Source organism: Thunnus albacares, chromosome 12, assembly GCF_914725855.1.
Source record: "Thunnus albacares chromosome 12, fThuAlb1.1, whole genome shotgun sequence".
NCBI classification, from domain to species: domain Eukaryota; kingdom Metazoa; phylum Chordata; class Actinopteri; order Scombriformes; family Scombridae; genus Thunnus; species Thunnus albacares.
Window position 1 is genome coordinate 13,760,461 of NC_058117.1, and position 21,843 is coordinate 13,782,303.

Below are 21,843 nucleotides of genomic sequence, written 5' to 3' on the forward strand. Positions count from 1 at the left end.
CACAAATCACGCTTGTAGACCCTCCCCTTAAAATCTGTTTTTCAGTGAGCTCAGAGAAACTTTACACTTTCAGCAGATGAATGTGAAAACGTACTTCCAGTGTCAAACTCTGCACTTCATCATACTGGACAGTGAAGCTCAAACATCCAACTGTAGGAGCAAGAACAAAAACACATTTTTGAGTGGAGGAGGACTTTTATACATTAGACTTAACAATTCTTTAACTGATATAAAATAGTTTGTATTAGTACTGGCATATTAGATTATTTCTTAAAAAATCTTGCATTCCCCATACTACTAAATTATAAAACCATTTTTAAAGAAATGTCCTAAGAATGAACAGTTACACAGCAACTAGCTTTGCTATGTAACAACAACTCAACCAACTTTACTTTTTTTCCCCAAATTTTCTTATAATTTGTACTAAATTGCACAGTCCTTTCTGTAAAACATTCTGAAAATGAACAGTTAAATACCTAACTACTCCGAAACTTTCCAGAAAGTTAGTAGAAAATTAAGGGACTTTTAAAATAAAGCTTTACCTAAATATACAGTATAAATATCATGCACACAACCAACATCTTACTATCTTACTCCATACCCTCCTCTTTCTTTGAACTTGCCTGCCTCCATGTGGACAAAGAGGATACAGTAACCAGATTCAAAGAGAAATCTAGTTTAACACCCACACATCAAGCCTGAAGTAAAATACCTAAGTTACTTATTAAATTACTTATTTACCATATGTTTATACTGTATACTACATTACTTATTTTTGCACTTTCCTCTCACATGGAACATGGAGCTTTTAAGACACAGTCCTGAAGATGGAAGTGGACGCACACAATCACACAATCACACAATCACACACACACACACACACACACAAACACACATACACACACACATTCACAGGCCTAAACATATGAGTGTATATGCTGAAAATGGAGATAAGATATTGGATGAATGTGGGGGAGCTGAGAGCACCTCTGTGTGTCTGCTGTTTCCTCCCACTCAGTGTGCAGAGTGAGAGGCAGACGCAGAGCATTTAGTCTATTTCAGTACCTGGATATGGGAGATTTTTTCTTCCCCTGTTCCCTGTAAGACCAGAGTGACTCAACCACACTTGTACACAATCTGACTCTAGCGGGCAGCAAGGCAACGCTGCTAGAAAAATCAGACCCTTAAAGTGGGATGCCACTGCGGCCAATCACATGCAAATGCCTTTACTTCCTCTCAAGGATTGGTATTTACTCCTGGTTTGCATAAAACATATATCTATATTCATTTCCTGTCTTATCTCCCTTGCATGCTCTAATTTTGGTATTTGTTTCTGTTGTTGAGGCCATCGTAAATCACTATTGAAAAGGATAAATAATAAAGGTTTAGTAGACATAGAAGCAAAATAAACATGTTTGAATCATTCCTTCCTTTTTATTTTCTTTTTGTAAGGGATCATGAGTGAAGAAAAATATAGCCCACAAAACAACTGAGGAAACTTTTGGCATGCTAACTAAATATTTAGGATTGTTTCTTCAGGAGAAATAGGTTTTCATTTTCTCAATCTCAAGGGCATTTCCTCATCGGGGTGGTATACATGGTGTTGAACAAGCTGATCAACATGAACAGAAGAGATTCAGAGATGAAGACCTCAGTGGCTCTGTTGGCTTTATGCCTCTTCCACCTGCCTGTGGCCGAGGTTTCTAGCAGCGACCCAGCTTGTTTCTGTGAGGAGAGAATAAGAAAACTGGAGGCCTGAATGAAAAACACTGAGACACAGAGCATCAGAGAGATAAAAGGTGGGAACAGTTTGATCTTGTTTTCATATTTCATGCTTATTCCATTTTGTCATCACCTGGTGATTCATGTGATACATCACTGTAGTGGTGTGTTATAGTCATTGCACTATTGTAGAGTTGAATATGTATGAATATATATATTCCATGTATGAGGAAACTACATGTGCATTTTCATGTAACCCATTCAAGGTAACAAAGTGGCATTTGGAGCATTTATTGGCAATATATAATATTGTCAAGTTATTGGACTTTTCAGTGCTGACATCACGCTGACCTACAAAAATGTCTACACAAACACTGAATGTTACATCTCCACAACAGGTAAACTTGCTGTATAATGACGTGTATTCGTACACACAGGGCTTCATTTCAATGTATACATACTTTCTTTAACTGATACTGTACTTAAAGTGGTCTGTAATGTTATTAATTTCCCTGATGATAAACTCACTGTTGATCATCCCCAGGCAATTTCACAGCCTCAATCAAAGGAGTTTGCTACTTAAGCCTCTGTGGCTATAATCAATCCTCTAGATCAATGGGGCTGCGACTGTTGAAGAACAGAGCAGATTCTTATTGTGTACAACCATGCAGATGGAAACCTTTACAAGACAGCAACCAATGGCATGACACTGTAATGAAGGATGTACATGAATCTCTTTCCAAACACCTGGATTTTGATTATGTAAATAACCACTCCACCTTCATTGGCCATTTGTTATTCCCCCTGTAAGCGAAATGGAAGTTCACATTAAGTATGGCCCTAAAAAAGGGAAACAGGTTAATTAGTGACGAGAACAATCTTCAAAGTCAGTCAAAGGGCTCAGTTTATTTTCATGGTTGTTGATAGTGGTGGTGGTGGTGTTACAGTAAAAATAAAATCTCAAAGCAATGTAATCAATAGCATAAGACAATGGACAGAAGTAAGCAAGTATAACATCTTTATTAAAATTAAAATTAGGTCAAATATATATTATTAAAACCCTTAAAAAAGGATGAACCAGTTCACGCTGAACAGACAGTAAACAGAAAATTCTGCTTCATCCAACATCACAGATAATAAATACAACTTTGTGGTAATCTCAGCTGATCTTATCTTCATTATTAAGCTTCTTACTTCTCACATCTTGCAGCTCTTCCTTCTTGTGTCTCCAGGAAACTTTTCTAATGCAAGTTAAAACACGTCAGACCAAACTTCACTTGAATGCACTTCAATCTGTTTTATCACCTTAATTAAGTGACATGGAAGATACAAATAGAGAGGGCAAAATATATTTTCAAAATGTATACAGTTTGCTCAATTTTGCACCAAAAAATGCAATACAGTATTTTGCTTCCTTACTTTCTGAAAAAACAAACAAACAAACATCAACCATGAAGCAAAAACTCTGCTGCAGGGCTAGTTTTGCACCGAATTTAAGGAAACAGTTTTAACTAGAATGTGCATTTCCTGAAGAAAATGAGAGGGGTCTGGCTGCAGGCCTCCTCTGTGGGGATGTTTCCTGTGGAGGCTTTGCTCTCAGGGCAGCTCCACTGTCAGGACAGGAAATAACACGTTGGGGTTACACGTCGGGTTTTTTTTGTTTTTTTTTATCTATCATTAAAAACCATAGAAGAAGATGCGAGGCATGCCCATGGTTGTTTTCAAGAGCCGTTCATAGCGGTGACAATGTGACTGTGGAAATATACATGTTTATTTTGGTAATATATTTATATTTTGAGAGATAGGAAGCTTGTGGCAACATTTTGAGGTATGATATGTATTTGAAGAGTTAAAACTGTGAGAGTGAGACATGTTTAGGTTTTTTTTTTCTGGTCTAAAAAAAAAATTGCTGCTTCAGCCTGTGCCTGATGACAACATACACTGATAAGATCTAAAACAGCTGTAAAAGGCCTCACTTACGACTTAAATTGCTCCAAAAGTACTGTAAAAGAAAACTGAATAATAGGTTATCATTTGATGTATTCCTTAAATATATCATACATGTTTCAGATAGTGTTTAAGTTCAGTTTAGTGTTAGTTTGTGTTTCACACATTTCCTCTGTGCTGTGTCTATTCTAAACTTAGTTATTTCCTGTGTAAGATGAGGCAGTTGTGTGTTTAACAGTTAAGTTTATTCTGTTATACCCTTACCTGAGCCAGTGATAAGATAAACCGTAGTTATGTAGATGTTTATGTGTAAAACTGATAAGCTTTTAGAGGATAGTGTGGTTTGTCCTTAATTTAATATAGTAGTAATGTTATTTTGTGATGCTACTTGGTGCATGCTTATGTACTGTCATATATGGTCGTGAAGAAAGACTGTTCCTAGGTTAGCTGAACTTTTGACTTATGTTTCTATCTGAGGGTTGGTTGCTAACCTGTAAGGTTAGTAAACAGATGTCTTAAATTCTGTACAAGTAGTATTTAAGGGACTGGTTAAGTGCCAACCTTTCAGACAAAGAAAAGATAGCTAGGTGGTATGTATCTTTGTCTCCAGAACTATGATGCATTATACCTCTGATTGTATTATTTGATTACATTATTTCATAACCTGACAATGCTCTCTTTGTGTGTTTATTGAGTGATCAGCAATTTCCCATTACAGTACAAAAGGTACAACAACACAGAACACAACTGAATATTGAAAGTTTGCTAAACGTTTTAAAGATTGAACTGCAGGCCAATGTACTGTATGTCCCAACATATGAGTTTCTTAGTTACAAAGAGTTTCCAACTTTTCAACTGAGGTCTATCATTCCTCCCACAGGCTGTCATTATAAACTTTAATATTCTAAAAATGTATATAAAATCACTTGAATATGCTAGAAAAAACAAAAGTAATAGCACACATTGAGAAAACATGCTCGACATGTTAGAATTGCAACTGTTTCTAGCTGTTAGTTAGTTTTGAGACTAGTTAGGTCCTGAAGAAACATGGCGGAATAAAAATATAAAGTAAACGAAGAACAAAGTGTGATTGCTGCAGGTACAATACAGAGCACTCACGTCAGAATCCAAGTAGTAATTACAGCTGGGAAATTTTTCTGAAAGCGCTGATATATCTGACTCGGCACTTAATAATGTGGATATGCCTGAAAACCAAACAAATATGGATGCCTCACATCAGACAAAGGCCAACATTTAATATAATTAAACCTACATTTAATAGATATGGTGTCAATGCACAGTATTTTAAAACTCACATAATCATCTCATCTCATCTTTTCCATCCATGGATGTGTAACTATATACAATACTGTGCTTAAGTTTTAGGCCCTAAAAGTAAAGTGAGGATGCTTTCAAAAATAATGCCATGAATAGGTATTATTTATCAATTAAAGTCATACAAAGTTCAGTAAACAAAAGAAATCCAAATGAAATCAGTATTTGGTGCCCTCCTCGGTACACTAGTGCAGTTTTTCAAGGTACTTAGCAGGTAGGTTGTTCCAAGTATCTTGGAGAACTTGCCACAGTTCTCCTGTGGGTTCAGGCTGTCTCAGTTGTTTCTGAAAATGTTGTACCTGCTAAATATCAGCATATTAATATTGTCATGTCTTGCTGCTAATAGGGCAGTAGACTCTTAGTCTTGTTGCACTACCGTTTAATTTGTCACCCATCTGTGGTTATTGACTACGAGTCTTCTCACAATGATTGACATCTAGCACTTTTTACTCTTGGTTTGTAGTAAATATGTTTTTATCTAATGAACCTTACTGCACCTTACTCTTATCTTGTATTTTTGCTTTATCACTTCTTTTTTGTTCTACCTTATCTTAAACTTGCCATAAATCACTACCATAAAGTGGTAAAAGAGTAAATCCTTACAGTAAGTACGTGTTCGAAAAAGACAAAGTAATGATGAAGGACAAAATAATATAATAAATGATAAGTAATCCATTGTTTCTGGTCTATCAGAGAAGAATAAAACAGCCTTTCATTTTCTGGTAAATGTAAAGGTTTTTCCCTCTTTGTGTGGTATATAAAGCATAGTGATGCGAGCTGACAAACCAAAGAGAAGATCTCAGTGCCTGTGCTGACTTTATCCTTCTGCTACCTGTCTGTGGCCGAGGTCCAGCTAGTGGATCACAGAGCAGGAATGGAAAATACCACAGAGATTCCCAGCAGTGAGCCAGATTGTTTCTGTGCTGCTGGTGACATAACAGGGTGCAAGAAAAACTTTTGGGTTATTTTAAGAGAACTGGAGGCCAAATTGAAAAACACTGAGAAACAGTTAGAAGATCTGAGAGGAGAAGTTCAAGGTAAGAACATCACTGACATTATATGATATGAACTGAACAAAACATCCAAATTAGAAAAGTGAATTATAATTTCCATTGCAGGCACACACACACACACACACATAGATCATGGTCACTTTTGGGGACATTACATGGACTTACATTGAATTCCTGAAGACTAACCCTAACCATGACCATAACCACTATTTGCCTAACTCTAACCCTTACCCTAACCTTAACCACTGGCCTCTTTTTCCCAATTTGTCCACAATTGGACAAAGTTTAGTTTGTAATGTGTCCCGAAAGTTGGATAAGTCACACACACACACACACACACACACACACACACACACACACACACACACACACATACACACATATCTTAACAATATGGTCATGCTTTCACGGAAAAGCATATGGTTGCAAATATATACTGTACACTCACAAATTTTCTCTGGAAAACAGCTTGATTTACATCCACTTATAACACACACACACACACATACACACACACACACACACACACACACAACCAACCCTGACACACCATGCAGAGGTCCCACAAGGACCCACATCCCAAGAGAAGCAGCAGCAGCTGACCTCAGGACCTGGCAAACAGTCCTAAAGCAAGGAAAACAGCTTCTATGAACTATAACTATAATATATAACTGTGCTAACTATCTATAAGTAACATTTACAGTGTACAGTGTAATACACACACAATACTTGTGAGAACAATTAATTGTTCATTTGATTCTGCACATGAGATTTGTTGACAACAAGAAAGTCTGAAAGAAGTACCACGATTTGATGAAGAGCATCATCTTACTTTCATACACACATACACTGAGTTTGAGAAAGTGGTAGACATAATTTATTGTGGTATTCTGGCCATTATCTTAGATTTCCAACTTAAAAAATCATAAAATGATTGATTAAATCATCCTAAAATGATAATATATTGGTATAAACAGCATTTGTATTTCACACAAGGACTCCATATGTTGTTTTTCTTTCTCAGTTTCACCTGCCTGTCCTCTAGTGGACAGAGAAGATACAGCAACCAGATTCAAACATGAAGTTTTGCATGCACATATGAAATCTTATCAAAGTACATTTGAACATTTTATAACTTTCTCAGTCATAAAGGAACACAGAGCCATTCAGAAACAATCTTGAAGATGGAAGTGCATGCATGTAAATACACACACACACACACACACACACACACACACACACACACACACACACACACACACTCACACACTCACACACTCACACATACATACACACTTATCACTTATTCACAGGCCTAAACGTACAAGCATATAGGCTGAAAATGGAGATAAGATATTGGATGAATATGGGAGAGCTGAGAGCACCTCAGTGTGTCTGCTGTGTCCTCCCACTCAGTGTGCAGAGTGAGAGGCAGATGCAGAGCATTTAGTTTATTTCAGTCCCTGGATATGTGAGGTCTTTTTTATCACTGTTTCCTCCAAGAACAGAGTGACTCATCCACACTTGTACACAATCTGACTCCTGCAGGCAGCAAGGCAACGCTGCTAGAAAAATCAGACACTCAAAGTGGAATGCCACTGCGGCCAATCACATGCAAATGCCTTTACTTCCTCTCAATGGTTGGCATCTAACACTGTTTACTTTTGGTTTGTAGTAAATATGTTTTATCTCATGTACCTTACCTTTTTTGTACCCTAGTTTTCTATCTTGTGTTTTTGCTTTATCACTTGATTTTTGTTTCATATTATCTTAAACCTGCCATGAATCACTACAATGAAATGGTAAAAGAGTAAATGCTTAAGTACATGTTTAAGAAAGATGAGGAAGGAAAAAATATGTTTGAAAACTTAAACGATAATACATTGTTTCTGCGGAAAGAAGAAGAGAAGAAGAAAACATCCTTTCATTTTCTAGTAAATGCAAAGGTATTTCCTGCTTTGTGTGGTATATAAAGCATAGTGATGTGAGCCAATCGAGACGAACCAAAGTGACTGAAAAATGAAGATCTCAGTGGCTGCGCTGACTTTATCCCTCTACTACCTGTCTGTGGCCGAGGTCCAGCTAGTGGATCACGGAGCAGAAGAGAAAATACCACAGAAATTCCCAGCAGTGAGCCAGATTGTCCTTGTGCTGCTGGTGACATAACAGGGTATGAGGAAAACTTCTGGGTCAGAGAATCGGAGGCCAAACTGGAAAGCACTGAGAAACAGTTAGAAGATCTGAGAGGAGAAGTTCAAGGTAAGAACATCACTGATCTATATATATATATATATATATATATATATACTGTCATTCTATTTTAATTTCATCCATTCATATACAGTTTTCATTGTGTTCAAGTTGATTCAGGTTTAGTTGTGTTTAAACAAAAGAAACTTTATAGTAACCCTTCATTTTCATATAACTTCTCAAGGTAAACGGGTGGCATTTTGAGCATCTATTGGCAATGTTGGAAATATTGGACCTTTCAACACTGAGATTACTCTGACCCACAAGAATGTCTACACAAACACAGGCTCATACAACCCTGCAACAGGTTAACTTATCGTATAATGATGTGTGTTCATACATACTGTATATGGGTTAATTTGGTAAATAAATACTGCCTTTGCCTATGAATAAGATGGAAAGCATAAGAGATACTGTATTTAAATTGGGATGAAATGTAACTCTGTCTGTTGTTGATCATCCACAGGTATTTTCACTGCTCCAGTCAAAGGATTCTACTACTTCAGCTTCTCTGGCAATAATATTTCCTCTAATCCAATGGGGCTGAGACTCATGAGGAATGGGGTGCAGATGGTCACTGTGTACAACCATGTAGCTGGAAACCGCCACGAAACAGCAACCAACGGCATGACTATACAGCTTGAAGTTGGAGACCAGGTGTACATGAGACTCTGGACAAACACCTGGATTTATGATAATGGAAATAACCACTCCACGTTCATTGGCCATTTGTTATTCCGTCTGTAAGTGAAATGAAGTTCAGATAAACATGGCCCAAAAAGGGGAGACAGGTTAGTTGATAAGGAGAACAATATTCAGTCATATGACTCAGTATATTTATATTGTTCTTATTGGTGTTACAATACAAATGGAAACTAAAATTGATGCAATCAAGAGTTTGAGTTAATTTTGCAGGTTTAAGAGGAATCCACATCATTATTGTGTAAAATGAAAAATATGCATTCATTAACATTGCATTTGCCTCTATAAAGTGATTTTTATTACTGAAGTTAATATGACTTTTGCTTTTTGTTTGGTAAACAGAAGTTTGTTTTCATCATCTGATCAATAGTCAACAACAATCCCATCATAGACTCAAGCTGACTCACAGCTTATTATTTCCATTTCATTTTTTTTTTGTAAATGAAAATATGAAGTCCAGTTTTCTTTCAGTATCAATAGTCATAGCACAGTTTCACATCAATCTGTTTTATCACCTTAATTAAATGACGTAGATAATACAAATACAGAGGGCACAATATATTTTCAAAATATATACATTTTGTTGTATTTTGCACCAAAAAATGTAATACAGTATGTTACTTACATACTTTCTGAAAAAAACAACAGCTATCAAGCAAAACATCAATTGCAGGACTAGTTTTGTACTGAATTTAAGGAAACAGCTTCAATTGGCGACAGACTGAAGTACTGATGTATGTTTGAAAGGTGATGTGATTGCAGAGCTTAGAAAAAAAATGAATGAACTACTCACAGATAGAAGACAAATGAAGGGAAAAACCCTAAATAAATAAGTGGAGAAACAAAACAAATGCAGATGCTTCCATGCAGGGCACCAGGCACCAGATTTAAACACCTACAGGATATTTTGGACCAGTGCTCTTCACCACCATCATCAAACTATCTATATTAGAGAATATCTTTTGGTAGAATGGTGTCTATGTCTTCAGTAGAGTTCAAGTGACTCAACACCTCATGAAATTAATTTTTAGTCACACTAGCAGTGTGGATAGAGGGATGGCAATGCTGGTCTGTCGGTCAGTCCACTACTTTAGCACAGACTAAAATACCTCAATCACTGTTGGGTGGATTGCTGTGAAGGTTGTTACACACATTCATGGTGGCCAGAGGATGAATCCTAATGACTTTGGTGATCAGTTTTCCTCTAGCACCACCATGAGGTTAACAGCAAGGCAACAACACTAAAAAAGTCAGATGCTGTAAGTGGAACGCTACTACGGCCAATCACATGCAAATGCCTTTACTCAAGGATTGACATCTAACACTGTTTAATCTTGGTTTGTAGTAAATATGTTTTTATCTCATGTACCTTACCTTTTTTGTACCCTCTTATCTTGTGTTATTGCTCCATAAAGTGGTAAAAGAGTAAACGCTTACAGTAAGTACATGTTCCAAAAAGATAAAGCAATGAAGAAGGACAAACATGTTTGAACCCTTAAATGATATGTAATCAGTTGTCTTTGGTCTATCAGAGAAGAAGAAAACAGCCTTTCATTTTCTGGTAAATGCAAAGGTATTTCCTGCTTTGTGTGGTATATAAAGCATAGTGACACGAGCTGATCGAGATGAACCAAAGTGATTGAAAAATGAAGATCACAGTGGCTGCCCTGACTTTATCCTTCTGCTACCTGTCTGTGGCCGAGGTCCAGCTGGTGGATCACAGAGCAGGGGAGGAAAATACCACAGAGATTCACAGCAGTGAGCCAGAATGTTTCTGTGCTGCTGATGAGATAACAGGGTACAAGAAAAACTTTTGGGTCATTTTAAGAGAACTGGAGGCCAAATTGAAAAGCACTGAGGAACAGTTAGAAGATCTGAGAGGAGAAGTTCAAGGTAAGAACATCACTGAATTATAGATTGTTATTGTTATTTTGTTATTTTCAGTGTGTTCAAGTTCAAATTAGTTCAGGTTTAGTTGTGTTTAAACAAAAGAAACTTTATAGTAACCCTTCATTTTCATATAACTTCTCAAGGTAAACGGGTGGCATTTGGAGCATCTATTGGCAATGTTGGAAATATTGGACCTTTCAACACTGAGATTACTCTGACCTACAGGAATGTCTACGCAAACACAGGCTCATACAACCCTGCAACAGGTTAACTTATCGTATAATGACGTGTGTTCATACATACTGTATATGGGTTAATTTGGTAAATAAATACTGCCTTTGCCTATGAATAAGATGGAAAGCATAAGAGATACTGTATTTAAATTGGGATGAAATGTAACTCTGTCTGTTGTTGATCATCCACAGGTATTTTCACTGCTCCAGTCAAAGGATTCTACTACTTCAGCTTCTCTGGCCATAATATTTCCTCTAAACCAATGGGGCTGAGACTCATGAAGAATGGGGTGCAGATGGTCACTGTGTTCAACCATGCAGCTGGAAACCGCCACGAAACAGCAACCAACGGCATGACTCTACAGCTTGAAGTTGGAGACCAGGTGTACATGAGACTCCGGACAAACACCTGGATTTTTGATAATGGAAATAACCACTCCACGTTCATTGGCCATTTGTTATTCCCTCTGTAAGTGAAATGAAGTTCAGATAAACATGGCCCAAAAAGGGGAGACAGGTTAGTTAGTAAGGAGAACAATATTCAGTCATATGACTCAGTATATTTATATTGTTCTTATTGGTGTTACAATACAAATGGAAACTAAAATTGATGCAATCAAGAGTTTGAGTTAATTTTGCAGGTTTAAGAGGAATCCACATCATTATTGTGTAAAATGAAAAATATGTACTCATTAACATTGCATTTGCTTCTATAAAGTGATTTTAGTACTGAAGTAACTATAAGTCTGTTGCTTTTTGTTTGGTAAACAGAAATGTGTTTTCGTCATCTGATCAATAGTCAACAACAATCCCATCATAGACTCAAGCTGACTCACAGCTTATTATTTCCATTTCATTTTTTTTTGTAAATGAAAATATGAAGTCCAGTTCACTTTCAGTGTCAATAGTCATAGTAGAATTTTATATCAATCTGTTTTATCACCTTAATGAAATGACATTGATGATAAAAATACAGAGCGCACAATATATTTTCAAAATATATATATTGTTGTATTTTGCACCAAAAATGTAATACACTATGTTACTTACTTACTTTCTGAAAAAAATAACAACCATGAAGCAAAACATCTGTTGCAGGACTAGTTTTGTACTGAATTTAAGGAAACAGCTTCAATTGGCGACAGACTGAAGTACTGATGTATGTTTGAAAGGTGATGTGATTGCAGAGCTTAGAAAAAAAAAAGAATGAACTACTCACAGATAGAAGACAAATGAAGGGAAAAACCCTAAATAAATAAGTGGAGAAACAAAACAAATGCAGATGCTTCCATGCAGGGCACCAGGCACCAGATTTAAACACCTACAGGATATTTTGGACCAGTGCTCTTCACCACCATCATCAAACTATCTATATTAGAGAATATCTTTTGGTAGAATGGTGTCTATGCCTTCAGTAGAGTTCAAGTGACTCAACACCTCATGAAATTAATTTTTAGTCACACTAGCAGTGTGGATAGAGGGATGGCAATGCTGGTCTGTCGGTCAGTCCACTACTTTAGCACAGACTAAAATACCTCAATCACTGTTGGGTGGATTGCTGTGATGGGTTGTACACACATTCATGGTGGCCAGAAGATGAATCATGATGAATGTACATGAGACTCCGGACAAACACCTTGATTTTTGATAATGGAAATAACCACTCCCCCTTCATTGGCCATTTGTTATTCCGTCTGTAAGTGAAATGAAGTTCAGATAAGCATGGCCCAAAAAGGGAGAACGGGTTAGTTAGTAAAGAGAATAATTTTCAGTCAAAGGGCTCAGTTTACTATTATGTTGTTGACAGTGGTGTTGGTGTTACAATAAAGCACAAAGGTTAGAGTGTAAGGAGAACAATCTTCAGTCATATGTCTCAGTATATTTATATTGTTGTTGTTGGTGTGACTATAAAAATGGAGACTAAAATCAATGCAATCAATAATTTGAGTTAATTTTGCAGGTTTAAAAGGAATCCACATCATTATTGTGTAAAATGAAAAATATGTATTCATTAACATTGCATTTGCCTTTGATTTTAGTACTGAAGTAACTATAAGTCTGTAAGAGTACAGTCTTGGCCTGCTCTATGTGAAAAGGGCCCTGAGATTACTTCTGTTGTGAAAATTAAATTCAATTGGATCATCTGATCAACAGTCATACAACAACAATCCCATCATAGACTCAAGCTGACTCACAGCTTATTATTTCCATTTCATTTTTATTTGATATGAGCTCAAACCAGGCAGGTACTTTAATAAATCCCGGGGGTAAATTTCTTAGTTACAGTAGCAAGGGCAATAACATAGATCAAGCAACACAACAAAAATAAAAATTAGAGTAAAAATAATTATAAGCATAAATAAGATTAAAAATAGACATTAGCAATAAAATACTCTTAAGAGCTGGTTGGCAGTGCAAATATCCAAGTTGTGGTGCATGTCTGACTGACTGCGTTGGTGGGTGGGTGAGTGACAGTGTGTGTGTGCATATGGGGGGGTGGGCGAGGTTATCCAATTCGTCCAGGGAAGAGTTATACAGTGTGATGACAGTGGTGTGCCACTTTGTGGTACACCGAGGTAGGATAAGTCTTTTGCTGAATGTGTTCCTCTGTTTGGCCAAAGTGTCGTGAAGTGGGTGAGTGGTGTTATCCATAATGGCCAGCAGTTTAGCCAGTACTCTCCCTCAGCCACCATACCCACTGGGTCCAGGCTGGCTCCCAGGACAGACCCCGCCTTTTTCAGCAAACTATGATATAATTGGAATTCAAATGCAAAACATCATTTGTCATTTTCAAGTTTGTAAATGAAAAAAGTTCAGTTTACTTTCAGTGGCAATAGTAGAGTTGTGCTTGGGAATACACTGAAAATTACTTGTTGATGGAGTTTTAATTTAAATTTTGTCAGTAATGGTACGTTTTCAAGCACAAAAATGAAATAATGAAATAATTTCTGTTAATGGCACAGATGATTATTGATGAGAAACAGGAGAAAAAGGCTTCCCATGCAGGTCAGTGAAAATACTCAGAAAAAGGTAAAGGAGGCCTTTCTGTGTTGTTTGTGCCATTTAGTGCCTGTATTCATGCAAACATTGAGCATATTAAATTTGCTCACTTTTTTGCATCAGACAACTTCATTTTTTATGACTTTTTTGACAGATAATTATTTATAATTTGATTAAATGATCTCATTGTAATACTGCCCGTTCTTAACTTCCATACATTTTAGCAAGAATAAGTTGGTTTATTTTAATACACTGAAAATGTTTTAAATTCTTTAAAAACGCAGACGTTCAAATTATTTGTTGGTACTGAAGGTTGCCTTGCATGAAATGTTTCTACTGTCTTTTGTCCCTTGGCTCTCTACAAAGTTAAAAAACAGATGTACAAATAAAAGTTACAACCCGTAACTCGTCGTAAAATGAAGATCCAAAAATTATTGAACACATTAGATACTATGTTTTAATTACTGAACTTTGGACATAGTTGGTTGATTTTAGAGACCCAGGCTGGCTGCTTCCAGTCTTAATGCTAAGCTAAACTGATTGCTTCATATGCAGCTCTAGCTCCATATTTAAAGCAATAGTACAAATAGAAATATAGAGACACATTTACTCGCTTTCTCTCTGAAGTCTCCACTGGTTGCCTGGCAACCTTGCAATGACAACAAGATCTCAGGAAGTGACGCACATTAACCCCCTGTAAAACCACAACCACCGTCACTTTTACATATTGGTTTTTGTATCAATTATATATATATATATATATATATATATATATATATATATATATATAAAACAACATATAAAGAGTTCATTAGTGAGCTTTAGAGGTGTTTTGGGGCAGATTTTGTCACCTTGGGACTTGGGAGCCAGGTGAGCTGCATCCTATTTTCAGTCTCCAGGACAAGAGAAGTGGTTGTGTTGTCATTGTATGCTTACCATGAAAATACAATGATGTCTTTTAAAATATTAGCAGGACACCATCTAAACTCAAACTTCTGTGAACTTTTGGCCATACAGGGCTGCATCCTTTCTCCTCTGCAGTTACAGATGCAAAATCCTAATCAGGCTTTACAAATAGTCATAAGAATAGGAAACACTTTCTTACTTCTACATTTTCTCACATAGTTATCCCATTCTCACGGATGGGGTTAGACTGAGTGTTTGTCAGCTGTCACACTGTTTGAGCTCATGTGGTTTGGTGGTTTAACAATAATACAGTCATAAAAGCTCCTTGAAGTGTCAACAGAGAAGTTTATAAAGGTGGTTTGAGAAGAGGTGTCTGCATTGGTTGGGGTGTGGCAGTGATTTGAACAAAAATATGATTTGTTTGAACATTATCATTTCTTTCTCAGGCTGTATATCCAAAGAGCTCACAGATAGCCAGCTGTGGCCACTAAGTTAGTGTCATATGATCTTTGCTCAAATCTAATCACATGGAGCCATTGCATGCACGGCAGCCATACAAATGAAATCTATTCGTCCCTTTCCCACCATTCCCCCTCTCCTTCGTTTTCTATCAAATGCATCATTCTTACTTTGATATTATTTCTGAAAGTGTGTAAGCTTCGCCTCATGTTTAAAAGAATAATAAGGACATACCTCTGGGAGCATTACAGGACTGGGGTCGTGTCCTGTGTCATGGACACCCGAGGGAAGACAGGCTGTGACAATGTAAACCATTTATTTCTACATGGTTAAGAGGAACTAAATGTCTGTTTCAACACATCACAGATCTGAGCTGAAGTTACCGCAACACAGGAAGTGCCCTATCATCCACCCTTCCTTTCCTACTTACACTAAATAAGCCCAACGTACCAGTGAGCTGTGGTTGATAGATTTGCATGTAATGAAAAAGCTAATTTAGACTAAGTAGGTTAAATGTTGTGGTAGATAAGCTGAATGGAAACATATAAGCTAAATGTAATTTTCCATTACACGCCATGTATTACATTGATTGCACTCTGCCAGGCAGCTTGTGAAATTCAAGATGAATAATGGAGGTTCTTTTCGTTTTGCAATAAGCTGAAAATTGTGCTCCATTCTACATCCTGCATTCAAAATAATTCAAAGTACAGAAGTATTATCAGCAAAATGTACTAAAAGTATCAAGTATTAGTATTATAAATTACATTATTACATTGTTAATACTGACACATGAATGCTAAAGCAAAGTAGTTTAGTCCAGTTAGGGGTTGGGCCCCTCCAAAGGGTCACGAGGTAAATCTGAGGAGTTGTGATATGATTGATGGGGTGTGATGGAAGAAAAAAATAAGTTCTGCTACACATATTTGCATTTATTCATTAATTTTGCTCTTTACTCTACCTTTTTTTAGGGAAATAATGACAAATTTTGCCTCTTTGGGTAGAGAATGGTTATTTAAATGAAACCATCTGAGAAAATTACTCTTTGGTGGAACTGCTTACAACTCATAGACATCTGAAATGGGTCACAAGTGGTCACAAGTTAAAAGTTTGGGAACCACTAGTTAAATCTATTTAATCCGCATTAATAAATGCATTTACCTACAATTAAATTTTTTTTACTGTGATTGTTTTTAGATTTTCTTCCTTTTTTTCACAGGTCAATCTCTTCTGGAGCTGAAGAAATCTAGCTTCAACAAGAAAAATGAAGATGTCGGCAACTGGGAGTTTAATACAATACAGAAGAAAAATTGAGCAATAATGAAGTTGCCAATAACTGTTTCTTAATTTGAGGAATCTCCAGTGACACAGAGCTATGTCCTATGAATCAGTGCAAAGTGTTTTGGAATTTTAGCCTCGATTACTATGCACTGACAGTTGCAGCTACTGCAGGTAGTCATTGTGAAAACAAAGTAGTCGTTGCTAGAGTCAGTGAAGCGACCCTTTCTCTACTTAGAAGCTGAATGGCGTGAGCGTGTCCTGAGATTGGATTTGGTAATCTGACCTTGAATCTCTGTGGTTAGAGGGACACTTGAGGCAGCAGGCTCATTGGCCAGCGTGAGGAACGGCTTACCAAATGCCAGTCTACAGTATGTATGGCTGATTGAACTTGGCTGCAGACACAAAAAGCCCTCTCTGTCCTCCACTCCACGGCCTAGAAAACATGCGGCGGGAAGAGGGAAACAGCTCTCCCCAGCTAAACACACTTACTGGAAACCCTACCCACTACCCAAACAACTGGACTGAGATGTTATTTTATTCACCCAGGCCACGATCGCTTACCTAATAATACAAAATAGGTGCTGCTCGATAACAACTGAAGGTTATTCATCCTCATATGATGAACACTTAACATCAAATGCCTGTAATTACTTTTAATTTTAATAAACAAATGTCAAGTGTGGCATCTAGGGCTACATGATATCTAACTTTTAAGAAAAGTTAGAGCCTGGCGGAGTGAAAGAACAAACTCTTTAGGGCTGTCATTTTCTTAAATAATTGATTTAATCACTTAGTCTGTGTAATACTGAAAAATATCTATCACATAAGTGCCCAGGGCCCATCTTGTTTTATCCAAACAGCAGTCTAAAACTTGTCAAGACAGGATTGTCAACTCATTACACTCCATTTCAAGAATCAGTCAACTCAGTGGAGTGGGCGGATTCAAAGGTCTGGACCCAGGCAAATCCAAAACCCAAAGATATCCCATTTATGATGACATAAAACAGGGAAAAGTAGCAACTCCTCACATTTGAGAAGCTGAAACCAGAGAATGTTTGAAGTTTTTGTGTCATAAACTGACTTAAATGATGAAAATATTATCCCATTTTGTTCTCAATTACTTTTTCTGCTGATCCACTAATTGACTACTCAGCTAATTGTTTCAGCGCTTGAAGTGTTTACAGTGGTAATGATCCATTTCAAAGCACCCCTGAAGGAAAATATGTTTTCAGAGAGACAAGCACAACACACAGCGTTACATAAAATGTGTTTTGTATTACAAGTCTTTCAAACGGACAGGTGGATGGCAGAAGATTTTGTCCAAAGGGAGAATTACAATTACGGTAAGTCAAAAAAAATGTCACATTTTTAGAAAAAGAAAAATAACAAACTAGATAATACAGACAGACATGGCTTGCCATTCAGCGAATGTTAAAGTTATTCTGTTGTTCTTGGTGGACTATAGTACCTCGAGAAACGGCTTGATTCCGACCCCGACAGCAAGAGCATGTCAGTTTACAAGCTGAGCTTCCTGACAGTAAAATAGGTAGAGGCTCTTTTTCACTCTAACACCAAATTAAACTAGAATGTATACTGAAAACTGCTTAAAAAGTTCTGATTGCCATCAAAACGCACTGCAGAGGAAGTAGGGCTCATCAGTTGGCACAGTCACAGGAGTTTTCTTAGGAAGGCACTTGACATGGGGTCATGGCGTTCCCCCATGCAGCGACAGCAATGCACTAAGGTCCTCGTTTGTGCACACTGAGGAGGGACACCGTCAGCTAAGTGCAAGTTCCATTATAAATCCACTTTCACCACACCGGAGAGGGGAAAAAAAACAAAAATACATAGGCAACTCCACCAGTTGACAGCTTCAAACACAGTATCTTAGCAGGTGGGGTTTACGCCTCTTGGAGAAATAAATCACGGGAATTGGGATTGGAGTAACCTGTGCAAGGCTTGAGTGGTGACTGACAAGTTCACAAGAGACTTTTTCAGACCTCCTGCTCTTTCATATCAGCCAAAAAACAAGATCCTAAAAGTGTCCAATCCCAACTCTGCCTGGGGATTAGACATAAACAACCCCCAAAACCAGCACCACCACTAACACCAAGCCCAGAAGATGTAACAGTACAACTCAACAAATAAAACCATTACACTTTTCCATGAGCAAAAAAGAGAAATAAACAAGAAAACACGTGTCTCTTAGGTTTTACAATAAGACATTCCCATTGAGGCACATTTCCAGAGAAGTGTCATATACAAAGCTATAAAAAAATCCCAAAACATTCAAGTACTTTGTCATGTAAACACTTTTCCAGACTATTATACATAATCGATTGTTGTCGTCGTTGATTTTTGTTTGTGTGCAACAGTAAGACAACAGTGTGAGGAGAAAGAGAGAGAGAATACTTTTGCAAAGGAAAAAAAAGCCTGCAGGGACAAGTCAGAAGCTCTGCCCAGATGCATGACTGTTTTTGTGATTTTTTTTTTTTAGAGCAGGACACATGAACAGCACTGGTCTCCACCACTGGGGACAGTTGAGTAGTTCATCTGTCTGACTATTTCTGCGAACAGTTCGTCGACTGATCCTTTATTTTTGGCTGAAGTTTCCATAAAGGGGCAGTTCCAGTCCTGGGCCAGCGCCTTGCCTTCCCCGGAAGACACCTCTCTCTCCCCCTCCAGGTCCACCTTGTTCCCCACCAGGATCATGGGCACCCTCTCGTATCTCTTCACCCGGATGATCTGGTCTCTCATGGGCTTGATGTCCTGGAAGCTCTGCTGGTTGACCAGGCTGTAGACCAGGATGAAGCCCTGCCCGTTCTTGATGTACAGGTCTCGCATGGAGGCGAACTGCTCGGTCCCCGCCGTGTCCAGGATCTCCAGCACCGACGGGGACGAGTCCACCTCGATCTCCTTCCTGTAGAAATCCTCTATCGTAGGGTCGTACTTCTCGATGAAGGAGCCCGTCACGAACTGGACCGTCAACGCGGATTTGCCGACTCCGCCCGATCCCAAAACAACCACTTTGTACTCCCTCATGGCTGGGGGTTAAAAAAAAAAAGCAGACACCTCCTTTTTCCGCGACGAAGCCTCCTCTCTCCCACCCGCTGACCAGCCCCGATGTTTTCAAACCCGAGCTGGCTGGGAAGGCTGCGCTCTCGCTCGGATCGCAGTCAAACCCCACGCCGGCAAAAAGCCTCCAAGCCCGCTGTCAGACGGCCGCGGATTGCAGATCCGAGGAGAATGACTGCTCCTGGACATTCAACGTCGCACATTAAAGCACATTTTGATTGCACTGTATTGTGCAACGGTGCTGGGAAGCGTGATCGCTTCTCCTCTCTTGCATGGCGTTTCCTGCCCACATCCTCAGCGCGTCAAAAGCAGAGGCTCAGTTCCGTTTTCTTAAAGGAGCCGTCACCCGAAAAACCCCTCCATGAGAGAGGGAGGGAGGGAGAGAGAGAGAGAGAGAGAGAGAGAGGGAGAAAGAGAGAGAAAGAGACAGAGAGAGAGAGACGGTCAGATGAGCATACAGATAACTGCAGGCGTGTGCATGTCTGTGGCCCAGTCTGCATGACCTCTGTCCTCCTTACATGTACAATGTGAACATTTGCCCTTTCTTGCCCCTTTCTTTCACAATGTTTGGTACATTTCATTTCATTCTCTTCCTTTTAAAACTGAAACTTGTAAACAGCTCAGGTTCACTTTGATCAGAGGTTTTCAAAGTAGGAGGAAGGCCTCCCCAGAGGGCTAAAACAGTTTCATGGGTGGCTCAGTGAATGGAAGTGAAAAAGTATTACATTAGTTATTACATTAGTCGTCAAAAGAAGATCACAGAGAATAGCCTGAATGTGTGGGATTTGGTTAAAGAGATAGTTCAGAGATACAGTGGTTTCTTTACTGTTTTTACCACTTTCCTAGTCAGAGTCAGAAACGAATAAATGCTTTCAGACAGACCTTTTTTATGTATTTGGTATAGTCTGAAGTATGTCACACAGCAATATCAGGCTATCTTGACTCAATTGTTGAGTGTCTTTGGGATCAAATAACATAATCAATGATCCCATAGGCATCCAGGAATTGAGCTCACAGTCTCAGACGTTGAAAACCCTTGAATTAGAATATATTTTGCAGCTTTTTTACTGTAAATTTCTTTTTAATATTATTTAAGATTAATTTTGTGTATATTTTGACTGTTATGCATCACAAGACCAAGACAAATTCATTGCAACCTACATGGCGATACACCTGTTTCTAATTCTGACATGTTCACAGTCACTGATCTCAGCAAGAAGCCACCCACTGCCCCTGTAATCATGATTATACTGCACATAAGTACGCATGCTAATGAGCTTGTTCATTCATTTACATATGTCAGTTTACTTATCTTCCCCACATGGGCCAGAGCTGGATAAGTATTAAAATCCTTTGCTCAAGTAGCGATTCTGCAATGTTAAAATACTTTATTACAAGTAAAAGTCACTTAAGTATCACTAGCAAAATGTAAAAGTACTCATAATGCAGAAAAATGGCCCTGTGAGTACTATAAGCCTGTTGTATGGTTGTATCATTATTACTGATGCATTAATGTATATATTTTATATGAGTAGCATTTTGCTGTTGCAGTTGGTTCAGGTGGAGCTAATTTTAAGTATTTTATATACTATTGGGTAGTTTAATCTATAATAATGCATCATATCTTGTAAGATAATTGTGTGTTTGTTGACCCTTGTGTATAAAATCTTAATCTATTAAGTAAAGTTGTCAAAAAAAATGTATAAATGTCATGGAACACCTGTCTGTTTTCTCTTGAACTACTCATCAGTGAATACTAATGTTAGTCTGGCCTGATCTATACCAACACCTTGTTTATCCCACTTGTATTTCACACAACAACTGAAGTTGATTCAAATATGTAGCCAAGTTGGTTAAGATATGTTTGTTGCTGAGCCTCATAACACAGAGTGGTTATATTGGTTATCTCAGCTCAACCCAAGTGTGTTTCTAAGCAGTAGCTACGTTGCTGCAAAGATACTGAAGTTTGTTGCCAAGCTGTACTAAAATCTGGGGCATGATAGGTGATTTCCAGGCAATAATGTTTACTCGTA

General features: G+C 37.9%; 3 protein-coding genes across 3 annotated transcripts; 2 read left to right on the forward strand and 1 right to left on the reverse strand.

Moving 5' to 3' along the window:
• The first annotated feature begins 1,597 nt into the window (after window positions 1–1,597).
• Window positions 1,598–9,433, forward strand: LOC122993384 (protein HP-25 homolog 1-like). The gene is made up of 4 exons (XM_044367516.1): window positions 1,598–1,727; window positions 8,187–8,276; window positions 8,473–8,574; window positions 8,734–9,433. Exons 1-4 carry the CDS (start codon window positions 1,598–1,600, stop codon window positions 9,012–9,014), a joined length of 603 nt encoding a protein of 200 aa, XP_044223451.1. The 3' UTR covers window positions 9,015–9,433.
• A 1,109-nt stretch (window positions 9,434–10,542) lies between these two features.
• Window positions 10,543–13,107, forward strand: LOC122994205 (complement C1q-like protein 2). The gene is made up of 3 exons (XM_044368778.1): window positions 10,543–10,862; window positions 11,003–11,125; window positions 11,285–13,107. The coding sequence occupies exons 1-3, from the start codon at window positions 10,616–10,618 to the stop codon at window positions 11,563–11,565; spliced, it is 651 nt and encodes a 216-aa protein (XP_044224713.1). The 5' UTR covers window positions 10,543–10,615; the 3' UTR covers window positions 11,566–13,107.
• A 4,883-nt stretch (window positions 13,108–17,990) lies between these two features.
• On the reverse strand, window positions 17,991–21,372 carry LOC122994206 (ras-related protein Rap-2b-like). The gene has a single exon (XM_044368779.1). The coding sequence runs from the start codon at window positions 19,775–19,777 to the stop codon at window positions 19,229–19,231; it is 549 nt and encodes a 182-aa protein (XP_044224714.1). The 5' UTR covers window positions 19,778–21,372; the 3' UTR covers window positions 17,991–19,228.
• Window positions 21,373–21,843: the final 471 nt, after the last annotated feature.

Coding starts and splice junctions, on each gene's coding strand:
- LOC122993384 (XM_044367516.1), top strand. CDS start 1,598: ATGGTGTTGAACAAGCTGATCAACATGAACAGAAGAGATTCAGAGATG. Junction 1,728..8,186: donor CAGCGACCCAGCTTGTTTCT/GTGAGGAGAGAA, acceptor GTGACATAACAG/GGTATGAGGAAAACTTCTGG. Junction 8,277..8,472: donor TCTGAGAGGAGAAGTTCAAG/GTAAGAACATCA, acceptor TGGCATTTTGAG/CATCTATTGGCAATGTTGGA.
- LOC122994205 (XM_044368778.1), top strand. CDS start 10,616: ATGAAGATCACAGTGGCTGCCCTGACTTTATCCTTCTGCTACCTGTCT. Junction 10,863..11,002: donor TCTGAGAGGAGAAGTTCAAG/GTAAGAACATCA, acceptor TAACTTCTCAAG/GTAAACGGGTGGCATTTGGA. Junction 11,126..11,284: donor CTCATACAACCCTGCAACAG/GTTAACTTATCG, acceptor GATCATCCACAG/GTATTTTCACTGCTCCAGTC.
- LOC122994206 (XM_044368779.1), bottom strand. CDS start 19,777: ATGAGGGAGTACAAAGTGGTTGTTTTGGGATCGGGCGGAGTCGGCAAA.